Source organism: Bombus vosnesenskii, unplaced genomic scaffold (genome assembly GCF_011952255.1).
Source record: "Bombus vosnesenskii isolate JDL3184/JDL3185 unplaced genomic scaffold, Bvos_JDL3184-5_v1.1 scf7180000013298, whole genome shotgun sequence".
Taxonomy (NCBI): domain Eukaryota; kingdom Metazoa; phylum Arthropoda; class Insecta; order Hymenoptera; family Apidae; genus Bombus; species Bombus vosnesenskii.
This window is the reverse complement of record NW_022882948.1, coordinates 837055-855489: the sequence shown is the minus strand read 5'-3', so window position 1 is coordinate 855489 and position 18435 is coordinate 837055. Positions and strand designations below refer to the sequence as shown.

The following is an 18435-nucleotide window of genomic DNA, read 5'->3' as shown; positions in this document are numbered from 1 at the left end:
AAATCATTGCATTTTTGCGGAAAAAAATATAACATGAGGTAGGAATTTTAAAATAAAATTGACTGGTTTGGTAGTTCTAGCGTTAAATATCACGGAAACCGCTACATACTTTGGATATTTTATACGGTTACTCGTATTAGATGAATTTTGTGCATCTATGCAGATTTCCTATAACGCATAAAAATTCGCGGTCTAATTAACTATGCGTTGATTAAATGAAAAACCTAAACGAAACGACGAATGTTTTGATTTACATGGCAAAGAATGGAAGATCAATTTATCCATATGAATCGATATTTGTCCATTGGAATTTAAATTCTTGATAGATAGGAAATTTCTCTTACGTCACTTGTTTTGCAACGTGATTGATCGGAGTTTTTTATTTGTTCTCCAAGTTGCCGCAACAACTAAATATAGTTTGTTCCTTACGATAATAGCTTTCTTATCGGCTAATAAATTCTCCTCGAATTATTTTCTCTTTCTGTAATTCGAGATATCGGTAAATCAGAATTTCATCGACGCTGTCCTTCTTCGTCGAGAAACCCTAACAATCTAGTCCCGGAAAATATCACAAATTTACTTTTAACTAATTTATTTAATTCTTAAATTTTTTCGTCAAAATTTCTTTTCTCTTTTTTGCCAAAATTTAACCACCTAATCTGTAATGTATATTTTTAAAAATTCCTGGAATTATGTTTCCTGCTGATGGATGGAACAAAATTTTCTAACATCTACCAATTACCCCTGGTATGTCACCAACGAACTAATACATCACGACCTCAAGATACCCACAGTCAAAGAGGAAATAGCAAAATATAGCGATAAATATATCAAACGAGTCAACAAACATCGAAACCCCCTAATTACTGGATTACTTGATACTACTGAAGAGACACTACCCGTTAGACCTAAACACCAGATTTAATTCGATATTTATATTAAGTAATATTTACTTATTTATAACAATTACTTATAAATTATACTTATCTATAATAAGTATTGACTTGTTATAAATAATCAGCCATGTCACTGCGCCACGCCAGAAAAAATTACTGAAAATTCTCAATGCGAGAATTGATTGTAAATTTTAATAAATAAAATAAAAAAAAAATCTACCAATTATCTCGTATCCATCTATTTCAAAAGAAAACATAGAAATACGTATGATATTTCAAGCAATTAATTTTTTCATACACACGCGTTTCTCGACTTCTCGAAAGAATTATTCGCCTATTATATCACATTTTATATGAAATAGACAGCGTCGTCGATCGTCCAAGTCAGCGAGATACGAGCGGAGCAATCTCTGATAACGTTTATCAACGACACGAAATTCCATTTTTCTTTCTTCTTTTCTGATTCTATCTTCGCGGCCAACTTAACAGCCACGTATCTTCCGCTGTAAGTTCGACTCGAACAGAAGAAGCTTCACGACGTTTTCCACGGCAACCGAAATGAATTTTTGTATGCAAATGGGCAACTCGGTTTCAAACGTAAAGATTCCAAGCGTACGTATTCGCGCGACCAAGGATTGAAGTTCTAAAGACAGGACAGAAAGTTTTCGAGCAAAACTGTAAGAGCTTGAAAGAACTTCGAGTAGCAAAGTTTTTAACCGACTTCTATCTTTTAATATCATTTTCGTACGTTTTAATTTTTACACCGTCCTCTTTCCTACCATTTTATTTCAACGCGAGATATTCGAAAATTACGCTGATTGAATACATAAAATCGCTTGCATCGCGGCAAATCAACAAACCCTATGGAATTTTCGTTTTAAAATATTATTCATCGGATCGTGGAACTTGGCATCTTTATATTCGGCATCGCGTCCCATTTGCATGCGAAAATTCATTTCGCTATCGCGTTCGAAAACATTTGTCGTATTTCATTAAACATATTAGGCTGTCCGAAAAGTTTCTGTCGTTTTATAAGGAAATAATATGACGCACAATGTTTTCTATTTTATATTAGTTTATTGGATTTTTGCACGAACATGATAATAGAAATATAACGAAATGATACCTAATTCGATAAAATAATATAAAACAGAAATTGTTGTTCGTCTATTGTCATCTTATAAAACGAAAGAAGCTTTTCGGACAACCTAATAGATCCCACGATATGACGCTATTTTAAGGTAAACGTCGTACTACGTTTTATATGGAATATTTATATTTGAAATTGTTTGATATTACTTTTCTATACGCTGAACGAGCTTGTTCCATGCGAGTTGATATAAAATATCCCGTACGATCACAGTCCTAAAGGATTACATCCTTTTCGCCTGGTACAGGAATTGGTAACGCGAGGCTCGCATTTCCAATAAAATTCCCGCGAAATATTTTTTCAAAACAAATATTTTTTAAAGTAGCTTTAAAACACTTTGACTGGTTGGTCATCGGCGCTTCGACTTCTTACAATTGTTAAAATTGAATGAAAATTCACAGTTAGGGCATTTTGAATATAACCGATAAATAGAAGGTACTTTGAGATAAAAAGTACCATTTCAACCGAATGTTTCGTCGAAATCGTAAAAATAATTATAATACTGTTTACTAATATTATTACGTCGCCTAAAATAAACCGAAGGACCCACCATAACCTTCACTTTTCTGCATTGCGTCGATCTGTGTCTTCAGTCAATTCATTTGTCCTGAAGACCTTCGTAAGCCTAAAAATATTCTCAAAACACATCAGTTTTTAGAGAGGCTCTTGGGTTTATTAGGCGCACCTAAAAACACGAAGAAAGCGGGTACGCACCCATTGTTGCGACGCACAACTTACCAACAACCAGTCGGATAGCAACTGATCGGTTGTTTATCGCGAGCCTTGAACGTTATTAGCGTCCAAGGTGGAGGAGTACAATAAAGGTAAAGAGCGAGGTTTAGCGAGCCTTATTTATTACACTCAATACTCCGATTACACTGATTTAAGTTACTATATTCCACGTTCTACTCTGAATCCACTGTCCGTAAGTGAACTGATTATCCTGTTAAATATACTGTTCACTGAGTGAGTACTGGTAAGTGTTGACTCTTAGAATACTGATGCAAAAGTCTGTCCTGTCCGTAGGTTACGGAATATACTGTTAAAGATACTGGTACGTGTTGACTCTTCGAATCCTGCTGCAAGAGTGAGTCTTGGGGCTGTTGCTGTTGTAGCAGAAGGTTCGTCGTGGGGGTATCCCAGGTCTGTTCCTACCTGGTCCTTGGGTAAAGCCGTATGTTTCTGAATGGGCTGGCTGCCTTAGTGACGTTTCGCGCGTGTCCCGTCTTCCTGAGATGTATAATAGGCCCACTGTTTATGATTGGGTTCGCATTACGGTACCCTTGACGGTCGTCCTGCTCGAGGCTCGCGTCTGGTGGTCATACAGTAGCGGTAATTACCAGGCTACCCCTCCAAATCTCGAACACCCATTAGGAAAAACCGAATAGCTTATCCAATAAAACAAGCTGATCTTTCCCAGGAACACGCGGCCCTACCGGAAACTTTACTGTCACCCGAATACGGGTGTCGTGGCAGTCAACGTGATATAGGTTGGTAAGCAAGTGCACGAGTAACAGTGTAAGTCGGAAGGAACAGAATGAAAAATTGCACGATGCCGCAAACCAGGCGGTCAGTAAATCTGCCAGTTGGCCGCATGGCATGATGGATAACTGGAAAACGTCATAACCGTATGTCATCGGTAAACGGGAATATCATAAATCGATTGATTTCGACCTCGACCAGAGAATTTTGGTGTCTAGCTATTTTACACGTGCAGATATAGCTGTGCTTATAAATATCACGACAAATTACTGGTCTCACACGAAACGTGATAATTGATTCAGATTATTGGAGAAACGATTAATCGGGTCAGCTCTGTCTTTCCAATCGTACGTATCTTCTATTCGAATATAAACGACAGTGTAGAGATACGCGATAAGCAACATTTACTTTCTTCTATCTTTTATAAAAGAGAATTTTTTAATTCAACGTGCTATCAACCATACAACACCATTCATATCATCCAAAGAACTTGCTCGTTTGATCAGGAATTAAATATGTATTTTTACTATCTTATATCATATCGATGAATCTACGTATACATAACGTGATTAGTCATTTTATTGGTCTCGAAAGACAACACACATTGTCCACCATATAACTGCATTGTTGCCTAAAAAATTGTTTTATTTAATTTAGCAACTAAATATGTATTCTTGCTATCTATATCATATTCTTGTCATTTCGTTGGTTTTATACGAAACTTTCTGCATTTATCGTCTATCGCGGAAAGGCAATATTACCTTTAGTCACAGTCGGTTGCTTCTCTTTTCAACCAATTGTAGATCATATCGAAATATCTTCTCTCTCGGTCACCGAATGATATAGAAATGCGAAAATCAACAATTGTACACGCAATATCACATCTTTCCCAAATGATCTTTCGATTATCTATGCTCTGTCGTCGAGTATTTTACAGAAACCGTAAAATAACTCGCCAGGAGGTGTACGAACTCGTACTTTGCCAATGTTACAAAAATTCACAAAACATTCTGTACAAACGTACTGGATACTTTCGTTTAACCGCGCCACGTTTTTCCACTCATTCTCCAGCGAATTATAGTCTAACATTGAGAAATATTGGGTTGGCAACTAAGTTATCGCGCATTTTGTCATTAGGTGATATTCACATGATCCGCAATCACTTAGTTGCCAACTCAATATGTTCACAGTTCGGACAAAGCACGAAAAGAAATCTCATCGGCGTGCACGATCTTCCCTTTCAACTTTGCGTTACAAATATCACACGATCTGTTTATTCGCCAAAGAAGCGACAAGCAAAACTTGAATGTAGAAATCAAAGTTCATGTTCGATTATACAGGGTGGTTGGTAACTGATGGTACAAGCGGAAAGGGGGTGATTCTACGCGAAAAAAGAAGTCGAAAATATAGAATAAAAATTTTTTTAAATTCTTTTTTTTTTTCTTTTAAATTTTTCCATCGAGACAACGATCTACAGTGAGATCCGTTATAACGTACCGCACGCGTACCGAGCGAAAATTCAGAGTCGATTTTCTCGAAAACAAAGCCTCAAACGAAAAATGTTTATTCTATATTTTCGACTTCTTTTTTCGCGTAGAATCACCCCCTTTCCGCTTGTACCACCAGTTACCAACCACCCTGTAGAAGTGGAAACACCATGTACGTAAAAGTTTCTAACAGTATACAGCTTTTTATCACGTGCACCATGTAAAATCATACAGGTAGACAAATTTCCTAATTTCTCTCTGCACGTTAGAACAAAAATAAACGTAATTCGCCGCTACTAAAGCTCAAATAGAAGAAAGAAAAATAACAAAAAAAAAAAAGAGAGAGAAAGAGAGAGAAGACTGAAATACAAAAATTTTAGAAACGTAGCTAAGTTAAGGTCTGTCCATCCGTAGAGACTCAACGTCTGTCCATTAGTCACAGAGAATCGACGTTTACGGACTCGAGAAATCCAAGATCCGCGTCAGCGTACAAGGAATCGGTAGCTTTGAACTCGCGGAAACCTTCCGCGGAATCCTTGGCCCAGATATTCGGCACGTGATCGAACGCCTGGTCAGCGTTTGCACGTAATCGACTAACCCCCGTTATAGGATAAGAAAACGATGACACAAAAGTAGTGGATCGTGATAGAGAATCGTTCCGCAACCTCGTCGTTCTTCCTGGAATGTGCCAATCGAATAGATTCGATCCCATTCAGTACGATCTCGCCCTTTCGATTCGATTTACTCTTCTTGTCAACCTTTGATACAAGACGCTCGAATCAAGCATATTGAATGACTAAAACGATCGACGATATCGCGTTTCGGCACCCCATTCGATGTACTGCGTCTTCTTTTCATCCTTTTTGAGAATTCGAAACAACGTGGAAGACCGTTCGATTGGATCCTTCCCGCGTTACATTTCTTTCCTTCGAGAACTATGCTTGCGATCAAATAACCGACGAAATATGAGGAAAGAATTTTCGATCAATACGACTGAATTATGGCGCGCTTTAAACAGCACGAGATACGTATTTGTATTTGTTAGTTTGTATAAGAAGGGACGATTTAAATATATTATTAAATACGTGTTAAATATGTTGTGTAATGTTACTTGTTTGACGAGAATATGAATCATTTACTCTAGCGCGAAAATAGGTGAACAGTTGGTCCCTGACGATGACGATTTAATTTAACGTAAGTAATTGTAACAGTTGTAATATTAATAACAAGTCAGAGCAAATTAGCAAGCCGAGAGAGCAGAGAGGAGCGATCGTTACTCTTCGCTCGAACGTTTCCTCTCGATTTATTTTTATTTCCTTAATTATTCGATGACGGTGAGTAATTATCGGGGAGAGTGCACTTCTCCCTGAATAGCGGTGCCTGTTGATAATCCGCGCTAGAGACCAGCCTCTATGTACTAACACGTCATCGATCTTTTTCTCCCTGTGTTCGTGGCTCCATTTCGATGGATAGAACTGATTCGAGATCTCTATCCTACAGATGTAGTCGATTCGAAATGAAAAACGGCCTTCTGTCCGTGTTTTAACCTTTCAAACTCCTATATTAATCAATCGACCCCTATTACGTTCGCACGTTTAGCACGTTTTCGACCCTATCGTATTCAAAAATCTCTCGATCGATATCGCGTTGAAAAAATTCATCGTTTCGATCTTATTTCAAATCACACTAAAAACATATAAAAATATATATATATTACCCGAGGTAAATAAACTTTAGCTCGCGTAGTATTTTTAAAAACATGTTCAATGTAAAATTGAAACGAAAAATCGTACGTACCGATAACACTTTTCCGTATTTTGTCCACTCTGAAGATATTTTTTAAGGTTAGAAAAGTATAATCGATGGAGAGAACGATCGAAAGAACAGGGTTAACCTAGCAGCGGTCCGCGCGTAAAAGTCACGGACAATGGTAATGGCGACGCTTTAACGGCGTGTCCACGACCAACGTGCGTGTTAACGATATGTCGATTCCGAGGTAAACCGTATTTCGTCAAAACACTGACAAACGCACGCTTATCCTGCTGCTCCGTCAACCGATTGGGGAACATTCTCCAAAGAACAAGAGACGAAAGAAATAAAAGTAAAAAAGTAAAAATTCTATACGTATGAACCGGTCACAGGTTAAATCGGTTAACTTCACGGAACAAAAAGCAGAGAAAATTAATAGAAATTATACAAGACAAGTATCGATCAAGCGCTTCGGCATTAAAATTTACAAAATTTTAAAAAGCAGAGTTGAGTCTCAAAAATCGAATACGCGAGAAAAAGAAATCTTTTCCTTTATGTATTAAAAGCGACAAGGTGACACGTAAACGTCATCGTCACGTTATCACTCCACCTGTGCGCTCGTTGCTGCATTCACGATCATTATCGAATATCGTTTCAACTGTTTACAAGTACACACACACACGTACAAACACCGTGAAATCAAGTATAATAAGCAGACTGCGGATTTTTATGGTTCTGTGGAAAATTTAAAAGTGCAAAAAATATACAAAATGCATGTAACCAAAATACAGGAGACATTCAAAGTGAAATATTTATCATAATTTTTTAGTAGATAAAATAAATCTTCATGCAGATTTTATTATTTTAGTGATGTTGATAAAAATATGAAGCTGCATAAAAACACGCAATCTAGTAACAGGACATTCGAGAAATCGATGAAGAATGAAAAAATCGTAGCGCAAGGTACTTGAAACGTACGATTTTGTTATCGAGTCGTTGTGATAGCGCGAGATCCAATCGAGATAGCCATTGCGACCAGTCGAACTCGTAAGAATCACTCGTCCGATCGATCGAAATTCGACGTTGGAAGGCCAACACGAGTAACGTCACTTTTAGTCACATGTTTGTTCTTTGTCACGCGGTTTTACCGTGCGACAACTGACGGCCAACGGTTTCATGTTTTCTTTCTAGACAAACGCGAATGATAAAGAAACACGCGAATCATCCATTCATTCATAATTATTTTCTATCCTAGCAAGTTCGAGTTCAAGAACTTTAACTTCGTTATTTTATGATATGTTTAAGTACTACGTTAGTCAGCATTAGATATTCGCTACTGCAATACTATGTCAACTGTGAAATACACAAATTACGCGTAACTGTAATTATGTAATTCTCGATATGACGAAAAGGAGCAAAAATTCTAGTTTAAAAATTCTTTATAAATACAATCTGTCATGTTACATAGAATAGACATTTATATGATATTACAAAATAAAATTCGCATAATTGAGCCAATAAATATTTGACAAGTTACAAGTCACGAGTTACAAGGGCAACAAATTTGGTAATTTAATTGCCCTTGTTCGATATAAATTTAAATTGTGGAAATTTGGTGCAAGAGAAGTTTATAACCTAGAGAACTTGTCACTTGTCATTTGTCAATTCACCATATAATTTTATTCATTAGTAAATTATTGTGCAAGGGGGTCCCAGATGTCAATCCAAGCATGCAGATGAAAGGAGAGGCTTTCTGTGCGAAAGGTCCGTGACTTTCTGTGCTTTGTACAAAAGAGCGACAGAGATTCAACTAGTAAACACTAGAGAAGTGGGTCTCGTAGACTGAGCCCTCCTCTTCATCTCATGCACGCTTTTTAACCAGGCGTAAAGTATCGATACGGACGCGAGATAAAGTAACGTGAGACACGATAAATAGATGCAGTATAGCGTAGCAGGTGAAAAACACGTTCGTATCGTTGAGACGATAGAAAGAAAAAAAACAAAAAATGTCACTGTCAAAACGTACTCCGACCGCAAATACCAAAGGTCGATTTCGAAATCGTTAACCGGATAAATACGGTGATCCAACGTGAATCAAAATTGGCAAGTGATAGAATGATTATTAAAGAAACATGGTAAAATAATGATACTTTATTTTCAGATGTACGTACCTCTGCGATTGAACGGCCGAACCCGAACGGCAACCTTTATTTTATCCGTAGCCATGATTTCACACCGGTAACGCGCACTGTATATCCCGATCACAAGGAACTACTCGATGCTTTTGTTGTACACAAATACGATATTCACACGATCTTCATAGCGCTACATTATTCTCAACCCATACCGCGAACGTTTCATTCTTTCAAACGGCACTACGTCTCACCGAGCCCATGACACACTTCGCCATATTGCTTGAAGCTCGTCGTGCGCCAGACGACAGTCGTCCTATCGAGTGAACGTGCTTCCGAGAACTGCCGCTAGGAACGCTCGCGAGCCGAAAGTCCTATGACGTCACCTGTTCTGAGTCATCTGTCATCTGATGGCCGAATATGAAACTAAAGGACAGCAAATTATTCGATCGATGGAAAGGATACACGGCAACGAATTACCGCGCGATTTGAGTTCGTATATTTTTACGCAATAAAACGAAAACATACGGTGAAGTTTTATAACAATACTTATTAAAAATTTATGAAGTTTATATAATATATACAAAATTATAAGGATTATTGCTTTGCACATTACGATAATAGCGTTACCTAATGTTCTTACAATATTTAAATATGAGTCACGAGTATTCCGGCTTTTAAAACTAAATAACTCTATTATATACAATCACTAAAATCAACAACTGATTATTTTTTGGTACTCATTATGGTAATTGTCGGACACAAAACATGATTCATCATTCGAAATACAAGAAGAATAAACAACTATATCTTATATTTTTTACAACGACAAATTTCAAATCAAATTTAATTTATCGCTATCGTAACGATATTATAGATATATCGATTTATCAAAAACATAACAATATTATCAATAACCTTATCGATAGGAGCAGCTATATTTTTTATACCACAAGTCGAATCATAAAAGCACGTAAATAAAGACACGTGATCAACATCTAGGGGAAAAAGGATTAAACTCACTATCTTGACAAATTAAATAGAAAAATATTTTTCTAAACATTAACCTCTTAAGTATACAAACCGAATACGTTCGTCAAGTTTGCAAACTCAATTTAAACATTTCTGATAATGATACGAAGTAATCCCTAAAGATTATAATTCACTAGCGATTATCAGCCAATAGCTGATATACATAGTATACGAAATATACACATATTATTACATGTATTTCTTTGACAATTTTTGGCGGTAAACCAATTTATTTTTAGATAATTATGCTCTGATTCGCTTTTAAATAATTATTCAACAACATAATAATCTGTTTGTGTTTAATATTGTAGGTATCTTATCAATCTGAGGTGTTATCAATGATTATTAAATTTACCAAAGTAATAAGCTGTTCTTCAGAACATCCATCATACCCTGTATCTAATCTTTTGCAACACCGTTCACATTCCTCATGGCGTTGCGCAAAACCAGGAGAAATGCTTGCAACTGTTATTTTTCAATTGGCAGAATCATCTTGTATCACAGGTGTAGACCTTGGCAATTATCGTAGTTGCGTAGTAGTTGTTACTGCTTCTACAGCATCAGAACCTGACATATGGCTTCCCATTGTGAACCATCAATTCTTAACGCATGATGAAGCTGCAAATGGCAAATTTAGAGATCAAGTACAGATATTTACAAAAAAAGACCTAAATCCGGATACAATAAAGATAAAGTTTGATCGTGTAAAAGTAACTTGCATGCAGTCAGCAAATTTGAAAGAATTGTTTGGACTGTCCTTCATTGAATTAAAAACAGAAGTTGTACTTGATCTGGGATTAGATATTTTTGGAAGATTCAAATTGAAAAATCCGGAGGAAAATGACATTGATGACATTAAAGAAAGGTATATGAAAATGATTGGCCACAAGAAAACAGATTATAAGGCTGAATTGCTTGCAAAAGTTAAAGAAACAGGTATGAGTAATTTTTCTAAACGACAAGAAGAGGATAGAGAACCAATGAAAAGGCCATTATTGCAAAAGTTGGAAGCTGGCAAAACAGAAGAAGTATTTGGGACTAGGAACAAAGATTCTGATAGTTCAACTTCAATGAATGATATTAAACATAAAAATGAAAAAGTTACAAATGATAAACCAGTAGTAAGAACTCCATTTGGTGATGTTGTATCTTCAACTTCAATTAAAGAAAATAAAAATGATATACAGAAAAATGACAACCAAAAAAATGGTACAATTTCAAGAAAACGTACTTTATCTCCTGAACAAAGTTCCTCAAAACAGAATAAAAGAAAACAAAATTGTTCTCAATGCCAAGATGAGAACAAACTATGTAATAACTGCGGAAAGTTACCAAAACCTAAGACAATAATTACACCTAAAAAACCTGTGAAAGAACCAAAAAAATCATTTTCAAAGCTTTTTGAAGATGTATCATTTTCACTTAGTGGATATGTTAATCCACAGAGAGATGAAATTAGGAAAAAGGCTCTTCAAATGGGTGCAAGGTATATTGCTGATCCTAACACAACTAATAAAAGATGCACTCATTTAATCTGTGCCTTTAAGAATACACCAAAGTATCAACAATTAAAGGGCCACTCTAAAATTGTCTCACATACCTTTGTTGAAAAATGTTTTAGTGAAAAGATTAGGTAAGGTAGCACAAAACTATAACAAATAAATAAATAAATTAATACTACATAGTAAATAACCTTTTTCTAGATTTCCTTGGAGACGATATGCCCTAGATACCAAAGACAGTGCTGAACCAGAAAGTGAAGAAGAAATTTTAGGTAGTTCATCTCCACTCAATGCATTTGAAGAGGATACGGATTCGGACTCTTATTACTGAGATCAATATTTTTATATTTTTTATGTGTTGAAAATAAGTGCTGGTACAGAACTCAATATATATGTACATAATAAATATAATTATTTAATAAATTAGTTCTTATATAAAATTCGCTTGTTACTAATATTATAATTTTTACTATAATAATAATAATGAACTTTGTTTATTACATATGCTCCGTTACCAATTAAAATTAAAATAAATATGTTCACGTAACTGAGTGTTCTAACAAAAAAGATACGTACCTTGGATATCATAACAAAAATTTAAATATAGAAATGTTTTCAAAGATTCATTTGTTTGGCGGTAATACGCATTACCGCAAAATCATATCAACCAAAACTAAAAAAATCATGATTTGAATACACAAAATTTTTGGCGATATATTGCGATGATTTAAAATACAATTCAACATTTTTTAAATTAATAATGGATAATCGTTGAAACATTATACCGGTTCCGGAAAATAAATCGTCAATTGCATCCAAACACCAATGGCGTAAACTTATAAACTTCAAAACTCATCTGTCACTCAGATACCAAAATGGGTGATACAAGGAATGTCTTCGGCTTTGAACTGGTACAAGAAATATATAATAATCAGATTACAAAAAAGGAGGATGTTTTAATATTATTCGTTCATTGGTATCTTATAAAATATGGATTCAGATGTATTGGAATCGGCGATTCTGTAAGTTGTTAAAAAACAGTGCTTTATGAAATATTGCGCAATTCTAATGCTTTATGTAGTAATATTTTTTTTGCAAATTTATTTGTATAATTAAAAAAGAAGGTACATATATAAGTCCTTATTGAAATTTTGTAGTGCATAACCTGTACTGATCTTCGTTTCGGCATGTCCAATGTAATAAATGATTTATAATACGATTTTAATGTAGATACAAATATTGTCATTGTATAAGCTTGAAGATAGTACAGTGAAACTTCTATCCCAGCACTATTATAATATATATAAAAATTGTAGGAATAGAGTAATCTTCTAGTGATAATTATAAAAGGTTTTATTTTTTTTTGTTTGTATTAGAAAGCATTTGAACCAACAGAAAAAGGATCGCAGTTACTTCCAGAAGGATGGAACACACGTCCAAATTATGCATTACGTTATATAAAGGACAGCAAATTGTTCATATTTCATGGTATAAAGTCTGACGAAGATTTACTTATAAATTTGTTGGTAATTTAAACTACATAATATGTTATGCGTTATAAAGCAATCTGTCTTATCTACAATGACAAAATAATAACTGTAAATATTTTATTTTGCAGAAAGTTGATGATCAAAATGTGTCCAATGTTCAATTTCCAATTAATCAGACTGTAAATGAACTTCATGGAGATTTAGAATCTGTAATACCTTCATATCAAAATGTTATAAATGTGATTCAAGAAGATCTTATACACGCATTGATTCCTGGCAATATGGTCGTAAATTCTACTCAAACAAGCTTTACAAATGATCAATCAAGAGACAATCCATTAAGGGTAGGAGAGTCGACACGTCCGTCGTCTGCATCATATCCATGGTAATATTCGCATCGATTCATAAGAAAACTATGAGTAATTTTATATAAAATGAAATGTCTGTTATCATCTTTGTATAATAAAGGCTGACAGGGAGATAAAAAGAGAAGAATCGATGCGATTTTAATACATTAAATTTACAAATAACATGTTTGAAACATCTTTACAGAATTTTCATAATTCCGATGATATAAATCTGGACGACTTTTCATCAATTTTTGAATTTTAAATCTTTACCATTTAATTTCAAGTATGAAAAAGCAATTGTCTTGAGAATTAAAAATCTTACATTTTACGAATACAATTGGTCCTGCAAACGTAATTGGTATAAACATTTTTACTCTCTCCATGACATGCCTAAAATAATTATATTCTCTTTGCAATACTACAGGAACATTATGTAAAGCAAACAGTAATTTTATGCCAATATTTTATGTTTGTTTAAAATTTTGAAGGAACCGTGATGCTGATCCTTTAAGGGTAGGCGCCGCAGATTTAAACCCATTTGCCCAGGGTAGTGGTATGATTTTTGATCCATTTTCATCACAACGTAATCGTATGAATCCATCTAGACCTGGTTTAGGAGTTCCTGGTAGACTACCACCGTAAGTAAATAATAAAGAAATATAAAAGATATGTTTTTATTTGTATTAACACCGCCATTTTCGTTATTATCTTATTATAGAGGTGCAGTACCACCATTTGCAAAATTTGATCCTTTTGGCCCGCCAGACATTAATCAACCAAGACCACGTCGTGACCCAGACAACGACCACTTACCTCCACCAGGATACGACGACATGTTTATGTAAAACGACAGAACAAAATGTAAGAAATAAAACAAGTATACTTACCTAAACCTTACTTTCGTGCAGATTATTATATTTGTGAAATACTTCTAATTTTATAAAAGAGGAAGAAAAAAGACTGTAGTATAACAAAGCTATCTGAAATAAATGATTTCACTCGTTTGCAAAAGAAAAGTTGTAACGAAACATTTTATTTTGCAACGCATCAGGCACATAAATGATACATCACAAAATGTTTCTTCACAAAACGACTTCCATTCTTTTTTATTTCATTACTGATGTTTTACAATATAACAAAATTTTTCATTTAATTTAATTAATGTCTTTAATACAGCATTAGGTAGGAAATTACATTAATAAATCAAATATACAATAATCATAATCCTTGTTTAAATTGCGCTAACTCGTTAAATTTATTTTTTGCATAATCGATTCGAAAGGAGTGACTGTTCTTACTTCATTACGTCGGTTCAAAATAGAGGATTTCTTTGCTACCTAAGTTGTTCCTGTTCTTTATTATTTATATGAATTGAAACACTATTATTTTTTTATATTTTTCTTAACATAAAATCATATGAAACGAATGTTTATGATCACCGTTTATAAAATAGCAGCGATTAAACGAAACATTTCGTGCATTTTGTAGATCATTTTTCATTTTCTGAATAATAAAATAAAATTTGACACAGCGTTTCGATTCAATTCTTCGAGAACGAAATCTTTCTTTCTTTCCTCTATTAATACTCTGTGAATACGCGATATAATAAATATTCAGATCAAAACATATTCCTAAATACAATTTTAAATAAGATCTATGAATACCAATTGACTATTCGATTTAACTGTGGATTACAATTCTGGTCAACCGTGAAAAAGATCCTTAAATATCATTTTTCGTAGATACCACGTTCTGCAATAAGTCCAATCATTTGATGTCCTTTCTAATTTTCGCCTTTTTTTTCGCAAAAAATGTATCACAGATAAAATATCTTCATTCATAAACGTAACTACTTCAGACAGTGAAGTATAACCGCTTGAAGAAGTGAATCGATTTGCAAAATTAAATTTCACATGACAAAAATTTGATGGTAACTTTTACGATGAATTGCTAGTAGGTATACCTAATTAAAGTATCAATATCTTACTTAAAATAAAAAAAGAAGTTCATTGTAAAGAAAAGAGAAATTAAGAACATTTCACCGATCGTCATCAATTGTTAACAATAAACCTAAGGAGATAGAGAAAAGAAATTGAATAATTAGAAAATTATTCATTTTCGGATCTAAGACTCGATAATTTTTCTTTTTTTTTACGAATGTCCCTCGTCCCATCCTCTGGTAAAAAATATTGCAGTTTTTTTAACATTACAAAAAAGTAGCTGTACCAGGTTCAAATTTCATTTCGAGTCTGCGATTATGGTGAATGTACAGTGGTTATACAATGGTACTTAAAAGTTATGCACAAAAAGGACGAATATATCTTATTATTGGCGTATCGTGCAATTAAATTCATTATTTAGTTAACAGTTCCGTACAAAAATTTCATCTGGGTTTCTTACACGCTAATTACCAAAAACTGGGACAGGAAAAAAATACGAACATCGACTATGATAGTTCGTCAGCATATCACGCAACCTTAGCTATAAGCACGAGAAACGATTATGAACGCAATTCATGTATCATAATTATATACAGAAAACGTACATTCACGTTAAATCTGCAGACACATGAAATGATCTAAATATTACATTCATTAGTTTAGGAGCGAATTTTTTTTCTATCTTCTGAACACAGTTTAGTGTGGCGTACAGCATCACCGACAATTTTACCAAAATTGCGATTACGATTACAATATATGCTCCACACAAAATGCGTATGCAGCCTTTTAAAATTTATCGAATAAAAGTGGGTGTTTTTTTAAAAATTTTGGTGAAATTGCCGTTAAGCTACGATAAAAGTGATATATAACTCTGGAGTGATTTTTTTTCTTCACTTTGTTTCGTAATATTCGTTATTTCAAGTTAACGCAGATTTCAAGTTCAGTAAGAGTTAAGAACACTCATCAATTCGGCATGCCATTGGAAATGCAACGCAATGTTCCTTTTGTTTGTTATATTTTCAAAATTAATGCTTGATAGTTTCAAAAAAATTTGCTAATTTTTGTGCAAATCGTTTTATTTCATACAAAGCTCGAAAATTTATTCACGTATGATAAGTATATGGAAATGCGTATTGCAATTTCTATGTTGATTGTTACTAATGTACACCAAATTTGATGTGATAATTATAAAATAAAAAACAATATTTAAAAAATATTTACAACGCAGCGTTCACTCATGTTTCTTCTTGCTTGTGTTATATGCAAAACATCTGCAGAAAATATGTACTTAATTACAATTTGAAAGTAAATATATTGAATTGCTTAAAACATTTATTTATTCTTTTCATTTAATCATTATGGAAAACGTGAGTTATTTTCTTATTGCACTAAATCTTTAAATAACTAAATTTGATGACGGCTGAGTACAGTTGCAGTACCAAAGGAACCACATTTTACTACAAATCATACTAATCCAAAGGTGTCTACCCCAACCATCTTAAGTATCTTAAAGTATCTTGCATAAATAACATATTAACTAATGTTCACAAATTAATTAGTAACATTGTGTATTTTATTTTATTGGACCAAGTAAATGCAGCCTTCTAGAATACTTGTACACAATAATCTTAAAGTGACTAAAGTTGATTACATTTTTTGTTTATTAATTATACAAACGATCAGATCCATTCGAATTTTATTATTATTCATACCATGTTCAGAAGGCTTTTTCTTTTCTGTAATATTTTATATCAATTTAGTATCAAAAATAAATACAAAAATTTCGTAAAAGAAGAGTGCAAATAATGATACACAATTTATTTTACTCTTGAACTGCTTCATTTATGCTGGAGAATCAGACGGTGCAAAATATACTATTAAAATTGTTACATAAGTACAGTTGCATTTCCATTGATAGGCCTTTCAGAACTGAGTTGATACAGTATGTCTCTTGTTATCAGGCGCGAAAACCTATACAATTAGGTATACCAATCAGTATGAATTAGTAACTTTTCAAAGAAATCGTTTGATCTATTGGACGCAGCAGGAGTTCTTTTGTCCATTCTTGAGCTTCAACCGAGATTTGGGACGATACTTTTCGAGATAGGCCAGCTGCTTTGAGTTGATAGCGCCTCGTCTTTTACTGGAAAAGTAAACAACATTTATATCTACCTCATATATAAAGAAATGGCATAAAGATAAATCAGAATGAATATATACTTACTCCCTAATTAGTGCAACTGCATCTTCATATTTAAGTCCCAACTCAATAAGGGCAAGTGCAACTAAGACTGGTGCCCTACCAAGTCCTGCGACACAATGTACTGCTACACATGCATCAGGAGACTCGCGAAATCGATTTTTTAGCAGCTCAAACCATTCATCAATGACCTATGATCAAAATTGTGTTATTAAAATCAAATAAATTATATTGTGTGATTACTTTCAGAATACTATCAAAACAATGTTTACTTCATTTGGTGGAAATGTGCCATCATCAAATACCAAGTCTATGACATTGATCCCTTCTGTTTTAAGTTCCTCAACTTTGTACGTTGGTTCACAGACCCTCACTACTTCTTTAACATTGTGCTTTTTCAGTTCCTGTTAGAAGAACAATGTTTATTATATCGTACTACGGTTTATTAATATTTGTGTGTGAAAAAAAGTGAAAAACGTACTTGAATAAAAGTATGAATGGTCTGATCATTGGGCCGATCAGTAATAAGGAACTTCATGTTTTTGTATTCGATCTCGGCGGGTTCTGGTCTGATATCCTTTACCCTCATGTTGCTCATTTCCTTCTTGGACAACAAGTGGTGTAAAACTCCTACTCCTTTTATCCTTCTAAGTTTTATGTTTTTAATAATTTTGTACGACACTGTTTCTCTTTATTTTTCCAATGTGCCACACTATATGAAGCAACAAAGGCTGAATTTGACAACTTAGCCCATAGATGTCAGTCTTATAAAGTTGTTTTTCATTTAACTAATTGAATACTTTGTTATTTTTTTACAGAGGACAGAACAATGGGTTCACATGTAGACCTCAAGGAGGGTTGTTAAGGTGCAAATTTCGCTGAAAAGGTGAGGGCTACGTTACATTAGGCGTTGTTGATATGCGATCGATTCCCACTTGGGATCCTTGACTACGATTCGGAAGATTATCTGAAAAGAGATCACTGTGACAACCCTTGCACGATCCAGCTTATATATAGCAAAAATC

General features: G+C 34.1%; 4 protein-coding genes across 18 annotated transcripts in view; 2 read left to right on the top strand and 2 right to left on the bottom strand.

Moving 5' to 3' along the window:
- Positions 1-9253, bottom strand: part of LOC117233691 (kinesin-like protein KIF13B) — a 166146-nt gene extending 156893 nt beyond the window's left edge. For 7 of the 11 annotated variants that reach the window (XM_033494216.1, XM_033494215.1, XM_033494222.1 and 4 more), the window contains exon 1: positions 8936-9253. In XM_033494216.1, the coding sequence (XP_033350107.1) occupies positions 8936-8990 (55 nt within the window). In that variant the 5' untranslated portion in view covers positions 8991-9253. The remainder of the gene's footprint in view (positions 1-8935) is intronic. The other 4 variants (XM_033494220.1, XM_033494225.1, XM_033494227.1 and 1 more) reach the window with 1 other exon arrangement.
- Positions 9254-9893: 640 nt separating this feature from the next.
- LOC117233697 (DNA repair protein XRCC1) lies at positions 9894-11865 on the top strand. The gene is made up of 3 exons (XM_033494244.1): positions 9894-10147; positions 10240-11561; positions 11632-11865. The coding sequence occupies exons 2-3, from the start codon at positions 10267-10269 to the stop codon at positions 11759-11761; spliced, it is 1425 nt and encodes a 474-aa protein (XP_033350135.1). The 5' UTR covers positions 9894-10147; positions 10240-10266; the 3' UTR covers positions 11762-11865.
- A 327-nt stretch (positions 11866-12192) lies between these two features.
- LOC117233706 (proteasome inhibitor PI31 subunit) lies at positions 12193-14164 on the top strand. Its single transcript, XM_033494255.1, has 5 exons — positions 12193-12452; positions 12807-12956; positions 13049-13305; positions 13759-13908; positions 13989-14164. The coding sequence occupies exons 1-5, from the start codon at positions 12306-12308 to the stop codon at positions 14113-14115; spliced, it is 831 nt and encodes a 276-aa protein (XP_033350146.1). The 5' UTR covers positions 12193-12305; the 3' UTR covers positions 14116-14164.
- A 2827-nt stretch (positions 14165-16991) lies between these two features.
- LOC117233711 (protein tyrosine phosphatase type IVA 1) overlaps positions 16992-18435 on the bottom strand; it is an 86898-nt gene continuing 85454 nt past the window's right edge. For all 5 annotated transcript variants that reach the window (XM_033494260.1, XM_033494264.1, XM_033494261.1 and 2 more), the window contains exons 3-6: positions 17892-18377; positions 17683-17814; positions 17435-17601; positions 16992-17353 (exon numbers count right to left, since the gene is read on the bottom strand). In XM_033494260.1, coding sequence (XP_033350151.1) covers positions 17242-17353; positions 17435-17601; positions 17683-17814; positions 17892-18008 — 528 coding nt within the window. In that variant the 5' untranslated portion in view covers positions 18009-18377 and the 3' untranslated portion in view covers positions 16992-17241. The remainder of the gene's footprint in view (positions 17354-17434; positions 17602-17682; positions 17815-17891; positions 18378-18435) is intronic.